The 22,043-nt window shown below is 37.5% G+C and overlaps 1 protein-coding gene and 1 long non-coding RNA gene across 2 annotated transcripts in view; both read left to right on the top strand.

Moving 5' to 3' along the window:
• The first annotated feature begins 6 nt into the window (after positions 1 to 6).
• PTPRZ1 (protein tyrosine phosphatase receptor type Z1) overlaps positions 7 to 22,043 on the top strand; it is a 141,373-nt gene continuing 119,336 nt past the window's right edge. Inside the window, exon 1 of the mRNA XM_035347559.1 lies at positions 7 to 220. Coding sequence (XP_035203450.1) covers positions 163 to 220 — 58 coding nt within the window. The 5' untranslated portion in view covers positions 7 to 162. The remainder of the gene's footprint in view (positions 221 to 22,043) is intronic.
• LOC118160632 lies at positions 3,736 to 19,021 on the top strand. The gene is made up of 3 exons (XR_004747605.1): positions 3,736 to 5,769; positions 8,484 to 8,487; positions 19,009 to 19,021. It is a non-coding gene; the product is annotated as an uncharacterized LOC118160632 (long non-coding RNA).

Here is a 22,043-nt window from a genome sequence, read left to right as displayed (position 1 = left end):
CCGGGCGCGGCCGCGGAGCGGAGCGGAGCTTTGCCGGCTCCCCCCCCCTCCCGGTGGGGAGAGGTGCGGCTGGGCGAGCCGGCGGGCAGCAGGGCAGGAGGCTGAGGCAGCCGGACGGACGGACGGACAGGCAGGGAGGGGGGGAAAAGGACGGTTTTGGACATGCTCATTCTAGGGCGCTTGGTTGCCTGCATCCAGCTCGTCTGTATCCTCAGAGTGGGTGAGTGCGATTTCCGTGAATTAAACCCGGGGCTTGCGACCAACTTTTCTCCCCACTCCGATCCCTTGGGCTGTGCGCTCCCCACGCGTGGCACCGCTTCTCCCGTCCCGGGATGCGGGATCCCCGGTACCTCCCGCAGCTCCGCTCCCACCGATCCCCCGGAGGGGTCCGCACCCACGGGTGGCGAGAGGGACCGGGGGACCCGCCGGCAGGCACCTGGCTGCCCCGCGTGGGGCACCAAATCTGACTTTCACCCCTCGCACAATCCGCTTGGAAGGGAACCGGGAATGGGAGCAAAATTCCAGTCAAAAAAAAAAAAAAAAATCAAAAACTTGTTCTCCAAGAACTGGCAGCGTCAGCGCTTGCCCTCAAACGAGATAAAGCTGCCTAGAAAAGCCAAATATAATTCATTCATTCACACGGGACATGGATTCCATATAGAGGATGGATTCATATATAGATTTTAGGAGGACTACTTACATAACCAAATTAATTTTCAGCTCATTGAGATCTGTGCAACTGGAGTGCCTCATAAAATCATGCAGTGCTCTGTTGTTCGCTGTTGTTAGAACCAGCATGAGTCACTTGATGCTGCTAGAAGTGCTGTCTTAAATACTTTGCCAAATAAATATTAGGAGCTTAAGGGATGGGGTTGGTATTGTACTGAATGTTTGCTTTGAATTTGTATGCTTCTGTCAAATAGATCACTAGAAAATACTAGTTAATCGCTTCTATTTAAGCACGAGAACTTAAAAGCTTCACCCCGTGATATACAAAACCAGTTTTACAATAGGTCTCTCGTGATAAAGTAGAGGCTAACCTACATTTTCCACCCAATAGGTGGTGCTGCTTCTGAAACCATGAAGCTCTATAAACAAAGATCGGGGTTAGGTGACTGAGTGAACGCAAGTCTGAAAAATGTTTTTACACCCTGTCTGAAAGTTCAGTGGAATATTTCGACTATAAATACGAATGTAACTGACCTTAAACTAAAATATATGATCCTTGCATTGGTAACATTTTAACGTCACTTTTAAACTTACTTATCTCAAGAACAAGGGTACTTAAACTGAAATGCTTCTCTCGTACTGGTTTGGCAAAGAGTGACTTATCTTAAAACTTTTGGGAAGTTTTCACATCATCTTTCTTATCCTGCCAGCCTGTTTTGATCAGGTATACTCTCAGGGGACATTCAAGGGACAAAATTACCAGGTGTCTGTATATGTGCATAGAGGTATATGAAAATGTGTGAGTAAGGATCAACATACTGTGTTACGATCATAGTGTAATACAACGTGACTCCCTTTTGGAGACTGACTTTCACATTCAAACAATCCTAGCCCACCATAAGCAATGCAGGACACAAACATAACTTTTCTAATACAACTTCTGTTTCATTAATAATTCCATTTTATGCCTTTATAGGGGTGTTTTTGTATAATGTAATATTCAGATACTTGGTGTGCATATGGATGTTATACTCATTAATTTAAAGGTTCTGTCACTATGGGAAAACACAATATTCTTACTCACATATGAGGTATAATACAAACTGCAGCTATTTTTTTTTTTTTTTTCACCTCTGGACTGACAGGCTATTGGTTTCAAACCTGACCTGAAGGGACACCCTTTCTAGATGTGATGTGTGATTTGGTCTCCATGGTGGCTCGTTCTAAAGTCTCACAAGCTAGGCTCCTCAGTGTGTTCAATGGCATGATTGTTCCCAAAAGTGAACACACTGTGCAGGTTATTAGGCAGATTTAGGCAGATCTCATTTGAATATGTTCCTCCTTGAGTATCTCTCCTTAAGTAAATATGCTTTCATCTGATAGGATTAGCTGATAGGATTAAACATTTGATTAGAATATTGACATTACTTTCTTTTGTTTTCTCATAAAAAATAAAATGAAATAAATGGAGGTTCCTAGGGCTTGGTGGGAGAGGAGAACTGGGTCAGACAGGCTGGCTCTTACTATTACGCATCTTTGGTACAGAAGACATGGTGTCACATCACAACCAGGGCTCTGTGAATGGGGCATTGCTGAAGAGCATGGCAATCTGCCTTTGCTTTCTGGAGACCGTGCTTACTAGCAGGAGGCAAAGCAACATGTCGATCCTGGCCTTGTTTGCCTGGAGTTTAAAAAAATGTTGAGTTTTCAGCTGGTCATGTAGAGAGCTGTACAGGAGGTTCTTTCTAGTTAATCTGTTTGGGAGTTTTGCTATTGCCTCTGGAAGGTTCAGCAGGAAAATCTCAGTCTCATATGAGTTTAGAAAAGACAAGAAAGCCAAATCAACTTCACTGATGAAAAAACTATTAGAGGAGACTGAGGCAAAAAGTTCCTTTGGGAATGACAAGACAGTGACAGTTCGTTCTCTGTGTTATTGAAGAAATGCTTAGGGGCTTGGTTCTAATAACCCTGCTGAGATATGAATAGCACCTTCCTCCACAGTGCTACTGAAGCCAAGTACTGATGTAATTATTTATGGAGCGGGGTATTATCTGAGTATTCTCAGTGAGTGCCATTCAGTGAACTTCAATGGAACTACTTGTGGAGTAAGATGCTATTCAGGCACAAATAAGGGCACATGAGAAGTCCTGTGTGATTATTTGTGAACAGTACTGTGTAGTTAGAAAGAGATTTCCTATGAAGTTTTTTCTGTTCCTAAAATTAAATAAAAAAGCTCTGTGGACAATCCACTTGTTTTTTACATTTTCTTTTTAAATGAGAAGTATATGAATCTGTAATTACATCTATTCAACATATATTTCAGGCTGAAAATAGTCTTTGAAATTCTGCCCTGGCTTACTGATGTGTTCTGTATAACCTACTTAAAGTCAATGGGATATGTCCTTTTTGTAGCTTTTGTCTCATTGTGCTTTAGGAAAAATATCTGGAGTCTTTTCGATCAGTAGGATATTTATGAATCTGTGTAGGCAAAAAAATGTTAATAGAAAAAGGAACATGTTTTAACAAATTACATTATAATTGTGGCTAAATTTGAATCAAATAGATGTAAATATTTAGGCAAGACTTAAAAAATATTCCCTGCTCTTGCTAGGAAAATGTATGGGTAATTTCCCCAAATAATGTAAAAAGTCTCACCCAAATTAGCTCATCTACACCTTATTACTATCACTGTCTGACCTCAGCCAGCATTTTGCCTTTCAAAAGGCAGCTAATTAAACTCTATGAATTGTTTAATTAGCTGTGTTTCACTTTAATTTTTCACTCTCTAGAGAAAATCTCTCATTTTTTGCCCTTTTTTTTTTTTTTCTGGCATTCCAGTACCATGTCTTTATTCACAAGAAAAGTAGTAAAGTTTCTCTAAGTATTCTAGTTTTTATTATAAAGCTGACATCAGGACTGTATTTCCACACTAGCAGACAGCATACATCTCACTACCAACAAGAAAAGCAACTTAGCAACTTCTCTGCTCTTTATCGGATGGCCCCAACTAAGGCTTAGATTTCTAAATCTGATCATGCTTTCTGTTCATTCTCATGAGCACACATTTAGGTTCAATAATCCCCTAGATTGTTAAATGAATAAGGGATCAGAGCCTTCTTATTAGCTCTAATCTCTCTCTCTCTCTTTTTTTTTTTTTTTTTTTTGACAGTAAATTTGTAGGCCAGGTATTTGGCATAATTCAGACCCAATTATAGCATGGTAATACTACTGTACTTTATTTTTAATGCTTTAGTGTAATTTACAATTAAGACAACATTCCTTTGGATGATGATACATAGTTCTTACAGAGAAATTTAGTCCTACATATAAAAAAAGGCTAAAACAAAACAGGAATCTGAAGAGTGTTTAAGTATCCATTTTAACCATCTATATGTTCTGTATTTATGTGCCATTGAGAACTATATATATTGAAATCCATATATATTGTATGGATTTGGTTTAGGTTCAAATACTGACAGGTATGAAAAGTCATGCAGAAATTAATGAGAGTTAAAAAATAACATCACTGTAGCCCACACAAGTCTATCGAGCATATCTAAAATAAAGCTGTAATTTCCAGTGTAATTTCCACCTCTAAATATACTCCTTTCTAGAGAGAAATTAAATAAAATATAAAAAAATACTATGCCAATTTGAAAATTTTCTAGCTATAATCTGGATTACAAATCAGGATGATAATTTATGAATTTAGGCACTTGCTGTTTCTTAAGGAAGGCAATTTCCTTTTTTTTCTTTGCTCATCATGTAAGTGGTCACTTCCCACTATGAGTTCTCTAATTAGGAATTTAAGGGTGAACAGATTCTGTTCTTTCGCTGACAATTTCAATTCCTCTTCTAATGTGCAGAGCTTCTCAGTATTCCCCTTAGGGCCAGGAAGTCTGCAGGAGTTCCGGAGCCCCCTTCTCCCATTTAACAGTGCAATTCTTACAGCTTCATGCACCATTTATGTGGCTTTCCTGTATGAGACATCCTTTGGCTATTCAATAAGCTTCTTTTCCCATAAAGACAAAAGTTACCTTTTTCAATACAAGTCAAAGCTTCTGCATTAGAAAGATAAATCAACAGAAAGAAAAGGAATTAAAGTATTAAATAAACAGAATCCACTAAATTAAAGATATTTTTTTCCAAGGAGGCTGTGAATGAAACTTGGCTCCAGCAGGTGGTAGAGGAACTGCTGGCAGTGAAGTACTTTTGAGGGAAGGTATGGTCCAGGTTGCTTGTTGAATACAAAATACCAATGTCAGTCAATTCAGCCTTGAAGCTCAGGTGGAAATGAATGATTCAGTAGAGATTTTAGAAATGGAATAGGGATGTGTGTGTATATATATATATATATATATATAATTATTTTTTGTCTTTACAGGCTGTTATTATGAGACTCTCTGGTCAAAGTGCAGGCTTTAAAGCATTGTGAAGTATTATAGCTGAGACATGCTTCTCAGAAGCTCCTATTGCATCTCTCTTCTGAACCATAGTTAGACTTAGCTGTTCTTTGTTCCATCAGAAGTAGCTATATTTCACCCTAGCAACTAATATGTTTCATTACTAATTACAGACTCCAGGAGCTGTTTTGTTTAAGTTAGCTAGTTTCAGAAGTCCTTATTCTGGTAAAAGTCCCATGGACGACAAAAACACTATGCTACCTCTGGTAAAGAAAAGCTCAGCACTGAAAGTAGCATGCCTGTGGAACTTAGATTCCTGAATCCACAATTTTAATTAAGAAGTTTACTAACTCAGCTAGTAACTTTAGGGCCTTCCAGGGAAGTTTTCTGGCAGGGGGAATTCCTCTTCTGTGTGTGCCTTTAAGTGACCCTATTGTTTACTTCCCAGTCCATGGTTCTTTCCTAACTTTAACTGGGATCCAAATCCAAATATGATTTCAGATGACTTTCCCCATCCCTAAATCAATAAGGTTTCCTTAATTATATCCTGATAAGATCAGGTGTCTTGATCTGCTGCTATTTCTGTTTAAGAAAAAGGATGAGGTAATGACTCTGTCTTCTCATGGTGATGCCCAGCGATTAAATATTTTACCAAGAAAATACGTTCTAGAGGGAAGACCTTTTCAGAGCTAAAGGGGTAAGGGGTCTTCCATCTCCAAACACCAGGTTTTGTCCAATGAGAGGCTCTTCATGCTTTTGTTTAAGCTAAGGATATTTTTTAAATCCTTAATTATTATTATTTTTTTTTAAGTCAAATTCTAGGAATTACAGGGAAAGCATAGGGAGAACGATATCAGTTACACTGCTATATAAAGTCACAGCTAACCCACTTCTTAAATCTTGTGTATGCTCATGTTCCCCTCATCTCTTAAAGGGCACAGTAGACTTGGAAAAGAGTAAAAGAAGATCAGTGGGGAAGATCACATTTATTTATTTTCATGAATGATTAAATAAGCTAAGTTCCCTGTTGAGAACAAAGACAACTAAAGAGTTTGTTTTATAACGCATCCTAATCTCATGAGAGATAAAGTGAGTAGATGCAAATAGATTCTTCACTGACTCTTCTAATACGAGTGCAAGGGGACAACAAATGAAGGCAGTAGGAGCAAAATTTAAAAATTAAATGAAATAACAAAGTGAAATGATGCTTCTTTCTTCAAAAGTTGATAGATTTGTGAATCTTTGCTATAGGTTGCTGTGAGAGCAAAAAGTTTTGAGGGAGTTCTGGACAAGATCTTGAAGTGAAATCTACTGAGGGCTGTGAATTGGGCGGAAACCACATCCATTTCAGATTATTTTTGGAGTTGGAAATAGAGCTTGGGAGAGTTTGGAATGAAATTTTCAAGCATATCACAGAAGTTTGCATTTTTCTTACTGTTCCTTAAGCATCTACTTCAGGGTTTTGGAGACAAGTCCCTGCATCAGCAGAATAGTACAGCAAGAGAGGAAATGTGAGGTATTATCCCTGCTCCCACTCTGTATTTCTTTATCTGCTTGCTGGATACAATGTATAAATCACCACCACTGCCTTTTTTTCCAGTTGTGTTTTTAAAAGGGCTCTTTTTCCTCATTTCTTTGCAAGTTACAGATGCTCTTGGGAATAGATTCTAGGTTGCACTTCTGAAGGACCCAACATCCCTAAGAAGAACAAATCTCAGATATGTTTCCACCTACTCAGCAATTTACATTAGCTGTTCTGGGCAGCTGAATACCCTTTGGACAAGCCAGTAGCTCATTATTGCACTAACTTGCTTGTTACTGCACTGCACTTTGCCCAGCTCACCTAAAGACAGTGTAGGAATCTGAACTTCAAGGTTCTGGAGCCTACATCAAGTGCTTAACAGCTAGGTAATTCAGCTAAATGCTGTCTCACATCTGGGCTTTTGCCAGGTCTCCTGAATGCATAGCTTATGCTGCAGCTTCAGCTCCAGCAGCTAAAAAGTGGGCTAGACATGGCTTGTCTACTTAGCATATAACAAGCAATATTTACTTTTCTAGATTTCTATAGCATCTAGAGAGACACAAAAGATGTATGTTTTTCTCCTACACCCCTTTATGTCTCACATGATGAAGTAATTCACTATTTTGGAAAAGTGACGAAGATATTTCTCTAAACTTATAGATTTTAGTTGCCTAGAAAATTCTCTGTGTGATGTAGAAATTCAATAGATCCTACTCCCAAATAGCATTCAACAATTTAATTCTCTCTTTTACCACACTAAATGTAAATAAGACTTACTCCTTTAAACTCAATATACACTCCATCCATCACTCCTCCATCAGATGGGTTAATACAGTGCTCTAAAGGGTGGTGTTTTGTTTTGTTTTGTAAGTGCTGATCATTTGCTTTAGTTCCATAACCATTCAGTTTATATATACATTCCTGTCTTTTATATATATGTAGATAGATAGATAGATAGATAGATAGATAGATGATATTTATATTAGGAAGGAAAACCCCTTAACAAGTGTACCACTATCTTAGATGTTCTACAGCGGCTTCTACTTTTCAAAGGCTGGTACAAGCCCATGAGTGTGTGAGTATCCAGGGGTTGCTGAGTTAAGTATTCCTTCTGAAGATATTAGGACTGCTCACCTGACTAGGGGGAGATTTCATTAAGAGTTTTTAGGGGAGGTATATCTGTTTGCACTCTGGCTCTAAATTCTAATCCTCATTGCCAAAAGATTTCTACTACATACTAGATTACCTGAGGATTGAAATATAAAACAGGTAGCATTTGAAGAGATATCCATCTTCACTTGCTTATTTATCTGTTGGCTGAGACAGGATAATAGTAAAAGCAATGAAGACTCCATGATTTTAAATGAAGTTCCCCAAGAGAAAAACAGCTGCTTCCTTGGACTAATGATCAGAGTAACAGCTGGTTTTAAAAAGTGATTTGATATTACTCCAGGCAGTTTGTCTTCTAGCTCCATCCCCAGACTGAACAACTGTGTTATATCTGTTTCAAGATATTTGGAAAAAATATATATATTCCAAGTGTATGTCATTTGTTTCTATAATTTCCTTTTGTAGCTCTTGTGGTGGTAGATGTGTGTGGCTGGGATTTGGCAGGTTTGGATTTCCTGTCAGGCTGCAGAATTCTGCCCCCAGCCCACTGGAGCATGCAGTTAGGTGTGTGGGATGTTTCATGGTACATGGTGTGGTCAACACAAAACCCATCATCTGCGTTGAGATTAGGATGAGTCCTGTGTGGTCTATGCCTACTTCTTCCTTCATAATTTCCTTTGATTTTTAGATGGTAGCTTTGCATTTCATTTATCTTGCAATGGTAGCTTGTTGCAGAAAAATCCCAAGGAAGGAAGTTATCTTTTTTTTACATACCTTAGGTTTGTGTCACTTTAGGTACATAGATCATAGTGGAGTTATCTGCTCATATCAGCAGAACTGTGCTTGAATAAATCCTGGATGAGGACCAGGAATAATAATAATAAAATAAAAAAAAAATCCAGAAGAACTATTCAAGTTATGGGATGGTTGCTGACAAGGAAAAAAAAAAAAAAAAAAAAAAAAAGGATGCAAATTGGCCCTGTATAAATTTAAATTGAAAATCAGAAGGATCCTACCCATTAAATTAATGAGATTTTTAGAAAGTGTTTCCAATGCAAACAATAAGAGAAACAAACAAAGAAAAACACTATTTTTTTCTGAATAGAGCTTTAAGTGAGTACCATCTTATTGTTTCAACTGTGCTAGATGAGAAAACTGAGCAGCGTGCACATGGCTGTGCCAGCCAGCTGCCAATGGCTGAAGCAACAGCAAACAGTCTTTCCTTGCTCCAGGCTGACACATTTGTAAGCTGAAGTACTGGGGACTGACTGGCCACTCACATCTCAAGTACCACTCAGCATTTCAAACTACACTGAGAATTAAACATTGTCAATCTATCCAGAAAACAAACAAACAAACAAAAACAGTTTGTTAACAGTTTGCCATTTTAAATATTTGTATAACTACCAAGTACGAAAGCTATTTGAAATCTCTTGTCATTGTATGATTTTAGGAGGTAGGGGTTTAATTAATATATGAGCTCCTAGAACACCTTTAAGAACTGGCAGTGTTCTCACTTTCTCAAGGGATAAGGCTGTAGGAAATGAAGGGGAAAGGAGATTCCTCAGTTGTTGGTGTTCACCCATTCTGTAGAGCTACCCTATGAAGCCCAGGCTGGCTCAGATGCCTATAGAGACAAGTAAAATGAGTCAGTGCAGTAGAAGTGGGGTTTTACCCTAAGTATCCATAGCGTGCTGGTGCAAGTCATTTCCTTTTTTTTTTTTTTTTTTTTAATAATTCTTTTCTAATTCATTTCAGTTGCAGTCTGCCTCAGAAGTGGGCTGCTTTTTCCAAATCAATCAGTGTAATGTAAACATTGTTAATGGGAGGCCCCAAGAAAGTGGAAACTGCCATTGTCGACTGGAAGGGTAAGGGCTTCCATCGGGAAGTTCAGAATGGGAATCATATGCTGAAAAGCTTTATTGAAATAAAGGTTGAATAAAGGAAACATTGGCAAATTCTGGCATTTTGTAAATTTTACATGCTGTATAAGACATGTATTACATTCAATGGAATTCATTCAGGAATACTTAAAAACACCCCAGAGTAGAAATTGTTCTTTTAATCCATTAGTGAAAAACACGTCTACAAAAAAGATTTTGGGAAGCTGTCCTTTAGGCCTCAATATTTTTGAGACTTTCCTGATTTGTACCATCAGCTGTGGAATTTATAATGCTAAGAAGTATGTTTCCATGTAGCAATCGTCTTCACTGTATGGGAAATTCCAGCCTTTCTGTGAAAGGTGATAAGACTGTGACACGCAATCTGCTAAAGATTTGTCTGAGTGGCTATATTCATGGAGGGAAAGATGCCAGCAGGAATCAATATATGTTGTTCATTAGGAATATGAACACATGCTAAATGATCTAATCTGATTAGCTTTTGCAACTCTTTAAATGTTTGCAATGGCAGGAGAGATACACCATATGAAAACAAATTGTAAGTGTAATTTAGAACAGATTAAAAATGCCCTTATTGACATGCTGAACGGAAGAAGACAGGTTCAGCTAAATCAGGTGAAGATGATGAGGCAGTGATGCATAAAGGATAGTTTCAGGTTATATACAGTTGAGTGAAATAGAAGAAAATGTACATGGAGCAACCAGAAAATGTAGTCTTGCTGTTGGTAAATAAGGTGATAAGAATTAATCAGCTTTTTTTTTCTAATATGATCTACACGTTTTATCCCTGTTGCATGCAGTGCATTTGAATAAAACTGTAATCTGTTTTTTTCATGGAAAAGCAATGCTTATTGAGGGGCTTTTTTGTTCATTAGTTAAGGGATTATCTGGGTATGCAAGAGTTTTTCTAAACATACCAAATCTTGGTCCCCTGAAGTCTGGTGTTTACTTGAAAGCACCAGGAAATCTGGACCACTCAGAGTAGCTTTTGGGTTAGATCAAATAAGAAATTTAGTCATTGTGCAGTGGAACTCAAAGTGCTGGGTTAGGCGTTCTGCATGTCATATACAGGGCATGAGAGTTTTAGGCACCTGGACTGGATCTGTGGCAGCCAGCACATCTGGTACTGTGACATGCAAGCCTGGCTGATACAATAACGATCTGTGTAGATAGATAATAAAGCATAAAAAATTATTAAACTGGGAAGTTCCTCTTAGTGCCTCTGCATATCAAGAATACCTATGCTGAAACATCTTATTTATAGAATCACAGAATAGCCCAGGTTGGATGGGACCTCAAAAGGTCATCAGGTCCAAGCTTTATATGGCTAGACCTGACAAAAAGCATCTTGAAATTCAGAATTGATCTTACTACTCTTGAAATAGCTATAAGATGCTGATACTTTTTATAATCATCAAATAGTAAAAGATTTGCTGAAGAAACAGGAGATAGCAATCCTAAGCCTTCCCTGTGTAAGGGATTTTGAACCACAGCTTTGGAAAGTTGTCTTATGCACAGGATGACAAAGCACAGCTGTTGAAGATTGGCAATGGTGCTGAACTCCACCCAGGCTGAAAATGGGAACAATCCAAAAATCTGAAACAGAAAACCTAATTAACTTGCCCAGTATAATGTGTAAGTTGAGGTGCTCCAGCTCAGCATTTTCAGGCATTGGATTGGATTTTCACTTCACTGTGCCACCAGTGCCCTCCCCAGAAGCAGCAACTGCAGCATGTACAAGCAGCAGATCCCAGGTCTAATACTGCTACAGTGGCTGTCCCCGACTTCCGCCCACCACATCCCCCTACATTGCTGTCTGCCTGTGGCTGTATGTCTCTGGGCTGGGATGGATGCAAATGTGGACGGAGGCATTTAGCTGCAGGCACAGCCTGCACTGTTGGAAGAGCTGCTCTGAGACGGGAGAGGAGACAAGACAGAAAATATGTTTTGTAGGTTGGATTAAAGCCTTGGGTCAGCAGTTGGACCATGCTGGGTTATGTCTCACAGTGAAATGAGTGAGACATGGGGTTCCAGTCCCTGTCAGTTTGATTATTTCTGTCTTTTGTCTAGCTACTATCCAATGTAAAAAAAACAAACAAACAAACAAAAAAAACCACCAGGATTTCTGTCATCTCCTGGAGTTTTGAAACCTGCTTGAGAATGCTGTTATATCTCCTGGATGGATTGGTCTAATGCTTATCTAGGTCTTCTGGGCATCTCTGAATAGCTGGCTACTTACCCCTGCTCCGTGAAGTCCGTGTATCTTTCGTCTTGGACCAGTTCCTATTTTTTCTGTGTTGTGGAAACTGAGCCAGTCAAACACAAAAATGCACTGTCCCACTCCCAGAAAAGAAAACTGTGTGACTGTATCCTCAGTCTGTGTAGGAACAGTATGCATTTACGCCACCCCTGTTGAAATTCCAGGAGATTTTCTGCCTCAGGCAGGTATGGCAACCAAGTGAGCAGCAGCTGCAGTGTCCTGGAAGGAAATACAGCATGTGCTTCTTCCTGTAACAAATCAGCTGCTTTAGATGGCATGGAGACAACAGGCTCATTTCTCCAGTGAGTCGCTGAGCCTTCAAAAAGCCATATTACCAAGGCTTTCCGCTGAGGTGGAGCATATTACACCACTCCCTATACAGCCCAAACCTTAAAGGCTTAGTCAAACCCATAATTAATTAAGGTTTGTGTAACACTTAATGATCATCTAGTGAGTTATATCTTCTAAGGCTGTTGCTAATGATTTTAAATCTACAAAGTAACTTCCTAAAAACCTGTGAAATTGGCAATGATGGTGTTCCATTTTAGATGGAAAAGCTTTGATCAGTCCAGAGCAGGAAATAAAAGCGTGACTTAAACTGGAGAGATACAGCGACAGAACAGCAAACTGCTAGATACACTGATGTGGCACAGGGCCAGGGAAAGATTCAGTATTGCTCCTTTCAAAACTCGATTTGAAGCCATCTCTGTATTGCATAAATGACTATGGAATTTCTAGGAAGTCTGCAGCTACGTGTACTTATGGTCTGAAGATAAGATGTAATTGGAGAATTTTACTTTCATGCCCTCTTCACATATTTTATTATTTTTGTTTCTATGCTATTAAAAGGCTAAATTCTGATACAGTGCTAGACATTAACTCAATGAAAATATTCTGATCTGTCCTATGTTCTGACATAGATGCTTTAATAAAATTATTTAAAAGAAAAAAGTCAAGATTTTTAAAACACTGATAAAAATGTGTCTAAAAGCCTAATCTTTTGTTTTCAAGGATAGGAGTATTTTGTAAAGAAACTAACTGCAGTCTGGAAGGTTGATTTTGCTGTTGTGTCTTCCAAAAGCAAAATAAATGAAGCTGTTTTCTTTGCTTGAGTAGCGGTGGTTGTGGGTTCATCAATAGCATCCATCAAACGGTTTACTTAATTTATTGATCTTTTTTGTCAAATAACTGAAATTTTATAGGTTCTTCAGTGTAAAACAGTGTCGTCTTTCCTTGAAAACTTTGTACACTTCCTTAAATAGCTTCCAGTTATTCATGGATAGAAGGAAGAAAATGAGAAAATTTTAAGAAAATACAGAGGTATTATAGAGAGATTCTGTGTTTAAGGATGTATGGATATTTTTAAACTAGTATAGTCTTGTCATATGCAAATAAAATGTGCCTGTTGAAGGCATCTTCAGAAAATCTGGATCTGGGGTGAAACCAACATGTGGAGATGCTGCATAAGCAGAAAATTGCTGTCATTTATCATTTATACATTGATGACATCGAATGTGCTTGTCCATGACCAGGGTTTCGTTGTGTAAGGTACCACACTAAAACAGAGCATCAATATGACACCTACTCACAGGAGCTGAGAAATGTAATAAAATACAGAAAGAGAAGCTGATGGGACAAAGATGGGAGGAGCTACTATGAAATAAATACATAAATGGATAAATAAATAAATATTATCCAGCATAAAATCAAGTTGAGTTGGTGAAGCATTTTTTTCTAGCCAGTCCTGTGAGTCAAGGTTTTCAAAGAGGTGTGGAGTAAGCCTGTCTCAGTTCCTCATCTGTTAAGACAGAGATAGCGGTATTTAACTCAGAAGTGCTTTGTGTGGACCAATATCACCATACTTCATTAAGTCAATTTAGGAACAAAAGAACTACATAAATATTAGGGTGCACAGATACTACCATGTGAGCACTTGGCATGAGAGGGGCTGCCTCTGGTGACAGATGGCCAGTCCAGCAAGAGCACAGCTCTCCCAGTGATGTATAGCTTCACTTATGCGAGGCTGCATGCACATTTACATTTGACAGCTTGGGTCAAAACAACTGGTCTGAGCATTTATCCATGGATCCTCTTTGACCATATTCCTAAAGGGAAAGCCTTACCTCGTGACCCAAAGATACCGGAGACCATGTATTGCCGCAAGGCCTGTTACCTCACAGTCCCCATCTGAAAGTTAGCATGAAGAAAGGCATTTATACCCATGGTTCTGTGTTATATAATTCCTGTAATTTAATATTTATATGCTGTGTGTAGCCAGAAGTGTAGGAGAAGGGAGACAGGCATAACATCCTGAAAATTATAAAAAAGTGGTGAGTCCTATTGAGAAGAAAAAGGTGTTGTTAATGTAGTTTCCAGAGTCCTTATTCCAAAGTACATCGAAATCCAATAGAGAAGTATAGAGAGAGGAAGAGAGAAAATGGAAGAAAAGAAGAGTGAAAAGAGAAAGGGGAGGGGAGGAAGGAAGGAAGGATGGAACAAAGGAAGGAAGGAAGGAAGGAAGTTCACAAATGAGATATCTGGCACTGGTGCAGTTTCTGTTTATTTCATTTTTTATTTTTATTTTATTTTGATGCTGCTGCAGTCTACATCTACTTGCCTTTTGTAACTACTACAAAAGGAGGCTGGAGAAGGAGGTTGAACACTCCTAGTGTGACTTCTACAGGCTTCACATCACCAAACCCAGAGAGGAATGAAATGAAGTGACTGAACCCCAAGCTTTCTCTCTCAGCTGTTCTGAAATCCTTTCATCCTTCCTTATAGTGGGAAAAAATGAAGAGGGTAATGCTGCTAGTTACCACTTTTTAAAAAATGCAGCCAGGTGCAGTCTAACACTGAACAGTTTATGAGATTCTCATCCAGCACAACAGAAAAAACAATTGTTCAAGCAAGAGAAGAGCAGCCTCGCATATATTTGTTTTTAATGGGAATTGTTAGTACAATTTTCTTGGCATCATCACAACAGTAATCCCTAAATATTTATAGGTATGTAATACTGTGTAATACTTCTAGCAAATACACAATAAACTAATTATAGAAAGACACTTGTTGACACAGTGAGAAGCGATGAAATGAGAAGACCAGTGTGGTTTGGGGAAGTAGCAGACACTACAGGTAGTATCCCCCTGCACTACCACCCTGCCTCAGCTTCTTGTCTGAAAGGAAGGTGGGGAGTCCTGCACAACAGATTCTAGGTAATTTTAACTTGCCACTTATGGCAAACATCCATATCTGAGATCTTCCTTTACATTCTGTTTATACAGCATGCAGTTCCAGGGCAGCTAGAGTTCTGTGGATGTTCTGGCAATGCTGCAAATAAATCATGATAATGATCATTAATAAGTGAGTGCTGACAGTGATTTTCAGGCCATAACAACCAAGAAACAAACCAAAACAAAACAAATTTAAAAAAATGTTCATTGCAGATCAAAGAGGGACTTTGCTGGTTTTCACCAAAAGGTATAGACCTTCACTGACAACTGGTTATGTTGAAGAGGAGTTGAAAACTTGGACTTGTCAGAACCATGGCCGTGAAGAATTTTAGTGTGCAAGTGAGAGTGGACAGGCTTGCACAGTTTTATTTGAGGAAGACAATATTTGGGAATATGTTTCAGCTACATTTCACAATGATTTTAATTGAAGAGAAACAACTCTAAATTCTTTTTTATGTGATATCTACAATGAGTGTTATTTTAAGAATCCACCCAAGGCTCTAGTCATGAAGAAGCATGTGCTTGACTGAGTTGCATTCATTCTAGAAAATAAAATTGATGTTCTACTTGTAGATTTAAAGGGAAAATCTTTATTCTTTTTCCTTTGAGCCAGAATTCCATGAAGGCTGTGATGAATATCCTAGTTTTACAGAAAAATAAACAAACAAACAAACAACAAAAAAGACAGATGAGAAACATATTGTCCTAGAGAAAAAAAAAAAAAAAATCTAACATGATACTGGCAGGAAAAAAAGGCATACTAGTGCAAATCCTGATCAAAAGAAATTCTTCTACTCAGGTCTAAACTGTATCCATATTTTTTTATGTACATCTATTAGGCCTTATGGATTTCTAACGTATATTATACAACAAATAAAATTGCAGAAGTAAGATAATATTAGGTTAAGAACTAATACTGTTAATGGTACTCTTTACTTTTTGTTTAGCATAAGCTAATAGAAAATAAATAAATAAATTAGGAAATGATATCTTACTATGCCTCCCAGCTCTCCATGCAAAATGGGCACAAAGACCTTTCCCATGTTATTTCAAGCATTTGAAATAGGTTGTATGTTTTTCTTCTTTTGGTATATGTCCATGCTGTATTCACAGTCACCAGTCTCACATTGCTACAGATGCATCTGTTGATATTAACATTTTGCATTAAAATGATTACTTTATTTTATTTTTTAATTTGAGGATGAAAGAAAAGGGCTAAGAGTGGTACGTATAACCTTCCAATATTTTACCTATCCATGTGATATTTTTAAAAATATGAAAAACTGTTAAGTGTTCCATACATTACTAATATACTGGTATTGTGGGCTGAAAACTGTTAAGGATGATAACATCATCTAGAGGGTGGAGAACACATTCCATAACAAGGTATTTCAAGAGATTTATATTTGTGAGGTCCTTCCCCATTTTGTTAAAGACAAAATAGGAAGTATGGGAACTTTAAAATAGTATTTAGAGATACAGGCATCTACAGAACTTCATGAGTCCACAACACCTGTTTCCAGCTATCTACTGCATAAGTCAGTACATTCTATCTTCAAGTCTGAAGACTCATGACCACAGTCATCAGGAAATGAAAAAAAAAAAAAAAAAAAAAAAAAGGAAGAAAGGAAGAACAAAGAAGTTGTGGATGCCCCGTCCCTGGAAGAGTCCAAGGCCAGGCTGGGTGAGGCCCTGGGCAACATGGTGACATTGCAGCCATGGTGGGAGGGGATGGAACTAGGTGGTCTTTAAGGTCCCTTCCAACCTGAGCCATTCTATGATTCCATGATTCAAGAAACCAATAAAACCAGCAGGACCTGTTTTTTCTACAGTTATTCCATCTCCTTTCCTCCCAGTGGTGGCACGGAGTTCATAAGAGACCAGATGCTTTTTAATGAATGAATAAAAGTTGATCCTAACACAAATAAACTAGCATGCTGCCAATATAAGAGCAGTGAGCCCATTCATTTGGCAATAAGCCAGGTGTTGCTAGATAAATTAAAAAGAAACCCTTTCATCAGTGCCTGATTTAGCAATTAGTTGACATCAAACTAGCAAACATGCATTAGAACGACAATATAGAATGTGAATTCTCTTTACTAATACTCTAATCTCTCTTTCATTACACACCTTCACAGGAGGCAGAATTAACATTGATAGAATTTGTATTTACTCAAAAAAAGCAGTCATGTTATAGTGTTTGCACTTCTTTGGCACTCGGCAGAAATGGGATCTTCATTCAACCATAATCTAATTATGAAAAAATTAATAATGTCAAACCTTGAGAAAGTGCATGACAATTAATAAAGAAGTGGTTTAGATATGAAGGAGTTTGCTTTGCTGATGATGACAGAGCTCATCTTATGAATCAGCAGTATGAGAGGAGTATGCTGAGAAAAGACAACCATAAAGATAAAGGTAAATTATGAAATGCAAATGAGACCCTGTGGACTAGGAAGATAATGATGGGTAAATCAAATCTGAGGCACAAACTTGTAGGTGAAAAGGGGAGCTTCAATTTGATACCAGATAAAGGGAATGTTCAAGCCATGGTCTGTGTGTTATTTGCAGCCTCACAGAACAATTCATCCATCATTCAACCCATTGCTGGCAGCTTTCCTTCCCTGGGGAGTTAATTTGATGGCAACAGTCTGCCCTTAGCTGTCATTTCTACCAGGGCTGAGAAGCTTACTCCTATCACACTGAGCTTATTGCGCTTGCTGACACAATGCATGCACACAAATAGGTTTCTGCATATTCTGGGGTAGAGATAGCCACTAAGAGCAGGCCAGAGCAATTCATTTGGCTGGTAAAAAACTCTTGGTCTGCTCCCAGTGTGACCCTAGGAAAAAGGATCTGACTGCTTTGATAACTGCAACCATCTTTCAGCTATTGCCTGTATTGATTCTTCAGTGACACATGAGCTTTCCCTGGCAGCAGATGAAGATATGGGTCCTGCTCACGAGGCGGGCCTCAGCATGATAAAATGTATGAAAGCAGATTAGGTAGAACAATTAAAACATTATAAATCTGGAAATAAGTGTTATGGAATGACATCTGATAGGAAGGCTAATTGGGCAACTTGAAGTTGACAAAAGAAAATAAAAGTAGACAGATGAAAAAGTTCAAGCTGAAAAATAGAAAGAAAAAGAAAAAATAATGAAAGGAAGGGGAAAAGGAAGAAAGGCACTGGAAGACAGGAGAGTAAAGGTTTGGGTCCTGTTCTGGATTAACTTCTTCCAGGTGATTTCTATTGTCCCAAAGCTCTAGATTTTGGACTTTAATCTCCATGTACACTGAAGTTTTAATTCCCCTTCTGTGAAAAGATATATACGAAAGAGATATGAAGCCCTTATGTCCTAGTTTGGAATGATGTGAGGACTTAATTTCTATCTATAGTAAGTTTTACTGATAGAAAAATAAAAATGGCCGGATACACAGTCTGTGGTCTTTTGCACATTGACCTCAAAAAGTGAATGGATTTTTGAAAATTTTTTATTTATGGAAAATTAATTTTTTATTTATTAAAAAAAATATTTGTTTAAAAAATAATTTTTTATTTATGGAAAATTAATTTTTTATTTATGGAAAATTTTTTATTCATGGATTTATGAAAAGCCATGGTCCCATGAAAACTTCATGTTGCTACACTCTCCCAATGACAAACATATATTTAAATGAAACTTAAAATTTGCAGCAGAAGGCTAGACCTTTTTTTTTTTTTTCTTTCTAGCTTCAGCTACAAGATGCCTAGGAGACTCATGTTGCCATGGGTACTTTCCATTACTGTGTCTCATAGTATGAGAGAGAGTAGGGTTACTGCTGATCCATATATTCAAACTGTTCAAGGACCACATATCTTTTCTCTTTGGGATGAAGATTAGAACTTTTTTTAATGTAGACTTTGATACAGTTACCTATTTCTTGTTGTATTCAATTATCTGTGATGTTCCTCAATGAATTTCAAAAGGCACTGTTCAAATGGACTGTGGATACTCTTGATGTAGCCATCAAGAGGTATGTTTTACTCTTTCATCAAAGATGTCATTACCTCTTGCTTAATTTCATGTTTCTTTCTCTAAACAGGAAAAAAAAAAAAAGAAAAAAAAAAAGTTTTATCTTTTTTTCCTCTTATTTTGCTGTGGTATACTATATTTATATATACTATATACTATATTTGTGCAGAAGCCTGAAGTTTGGAAAGAGGCAGTAAGTTACATATAACTGCAACTAATCAATACTTGTAGCTTGGGAAATTTGAATTTCCCATAAATGAAACAGTATATCATTAATATATTGCTTGCTCACATCAAAGTTATTTCCCCTTTAAGCAGAGACTTTTTTTGATGAGAATATCTTGAAGAGCTGATGGTACAGCTGAAGTAACAAGTCAATGATATGGGGTACCGGAGAATATTGCATGAGGTATTGAATGCTTCATGCAATTATTGAATGCCTCATTAATTACAGAAAGTGGTGTGGCTATATGAAATATGTCTGTTGTTAGTGGTAAGTATTTATGGACCAAAGTAAGATTTTTCACCTTTACCTATCTATCTATTCTGTTCATGCCCTTGAACAAAGATCACTTGGAAACTCAGGATTAACTTTTTTGAGATAAAGTTCAAGATGCTTAATTTCTTCCCAGATTAATTTTAAGAGCAAAATTTAAGATACAGCCTCAAGATTAGCTTTGAAGTCCCAGATGGAGATCACTATGTAATCATGCAATCATGAAATGCATGATGGTTGATGTCAGCTTAAGGATCTTTAATTCTTTCACACAGTGAAAAAAAATATGAAAAATTCACTTGGGAAAAAAAAAAAAAAGCCTCTTACTAAACTCTCTTTTTTATTTTACTAGGGAAAGTATTGTATATCTTGGAAGTAATTGTTAAACCCTGTGTTTATATGAGCATATAGTTTAAAGCACGATGGGTACATTGCTTTAAAGGTGTAGGGTAAAATAAAAGGTAAAGTTTGTTCCAGTTTATTTGTGGAAATTCTGTTCTAAGCTATTTGAATTGAGGGCATTTGAGATAACATTATGAGTTTTTGTGCTCTCAGATCACACCTAAGCTTATTGGTCTTAGCAAAATCAGTGGCAAAACGTGCTTTTCTTCCAGTGGAACTACAGTTTCTTACAGAAATGCTTGGCTGCTTAAGGGAGACAAGAAAGAGCTTAGTGATTAGAAACATTACAATAGTAGTCTGACTTAAAAACACTTCACAGCTTATCAGAGAAACTAGCAATTAACTCTGAACTCTGTAAAATGTGTTCACTTTGTAATTATTTTTATGGGCTTTAAAAATAGACTCCAGATTAAAAAAAAAAAAAAAAAAAAAGATTCATTTTATTAAAAAGCAGTTAATTTTGTTAGATGCGAGGGGCTTTACAATGAAAATGTTGGCCAGCTTAAAACCTCAATGTGAATCTGTTAGAAAAGAACAGATATATATTTCATTATTGATAATTGCTTCAACATGGACACAACAGAGTCACAGGAAGGGTTTTGCAGATGCAGAAGCTGCCAAGAAAGGTTTGGAAGCCAGCAGTGGGAGGATTTTGTCGAAGAAAACACACAGTGTGTGTTCCTAAATGAACTGAGAGGGGTGGAAGAGGAAAGATTAGATGTCAGTAAAATCCGATATATATGCTAAAGCATTTGGGACAGGCTGTGCATCCCTCAGTGTCTTTGGATTAAGAGCTGTTCAGGGAATGCACTGACCTTTCTTCATGTTCACATAACATTCACCAAAAGGTTAGCCTAATAAGAGCAATTCAGATTCGTCAGAAATATCTGATTTTCTCCTCAGGAGATATTTTGTAACAATAGGTGTATTGCTTCTTTTCAGGGAAGCATTTCAAGAATGATTCAGGTGATTTAGCTGTACAATATTCAATAGGAAAATTTGAATTTGGAAGACTGGAGTCTGCCTTGCTCTTTTTAACATTAATTCATGATAATGATACCTAAAGGTAGTTCTAATAAACCCAACCTCTGAATGACCCTATCCTGGCCTCTCCTCCTACAAAGCCCTTGAATGCAAAATTGCAATGATGTTTTATGTTCCAAAGCTGATTTCAGTGAAATTTCTTGAACAATGCTTACAGAAATAGGTATAAATGAGAGTAGATGTACCCTCCTTATGTTTGGGAGAGTTTGTTTATAGCAAAAATGCCTATCTTTTTTAAAAAGTCACAAACTGTATTGAGAATACTTTCTTGGTCCAGCATAGGTATTATTTTTTAGTTTTGGTTTATGTGCAACAGATGCACTGCTGTGACTCACTTTGAGATAAAAAAGTCCAGTATTATGGCATATCAAAGTAGCATCTTTTATTGTACATGGGATTCATAGGATTTTTCCAAACAGTTTTGATTTTGCCATGAATTAACTTAAGGTAATTGGGTAGTGATTGCTTATTAAAAAGACCATTTAAAATAATCACCTTTTTTTTTTTTTTCCTTATCATTTAGCTACTTTGCAGTTTTGTACTGTAAACTGTTTTTCAGGAGACAAAAGTGCAGATTGTTTGAAAGTTTCATCACAATATTCGTGCCAGTGAAAGCTTGGCTGCCTGTTCTCTCTGCCGACTTATGCAAATTTCTAGGGACCTTGTGTGAATGGAAGGAGTCTGAATTTGTGTCCATGGTAATCTGTTCAATGTGTAGAGGAAGTTACAATGGCATTAACCCATGAAAAGGATCAGTTGTTTTCATGGAAAGCAGTCAAGACATGCTTTGAATTCAGATAGTCAACTTAATCAGAGCTGGACATCATTTTTTAAGGGTTTCTCTTTGAAAGAACTTTATGCTGGTCACCTGCTACAGTCAAAATAGATCATTTATCTGTAAAGGAGCATAAAAAATACCAACTGAAGAATGGATACAGCACTGAAATACAGGAAAAAAAAATCGGCAGTTATTTACAACATCTATGTGGG

This window comes from Oxyura jamaicensis, chromosome 1 (assembly GCF_011077185.1).
Source record: "Oxyura jamaicensis isolate SHBP4307 breed ruddy duck chromosome 1, BPBGC_Ojam_1.0, whole genome shotgun sequence".
Taxonomy (NCBI): domain Eukaryota; kingdom Metazoa; phylum Chordata; class Aves; order Anseriformes; family Anatidae; genus Oxyura; species Oxyura jamaicensis.
Note: the sequence above shows the minus strand (reverse complement) of the source record. Positions and strands in the feature narration are given on the sequence as shown.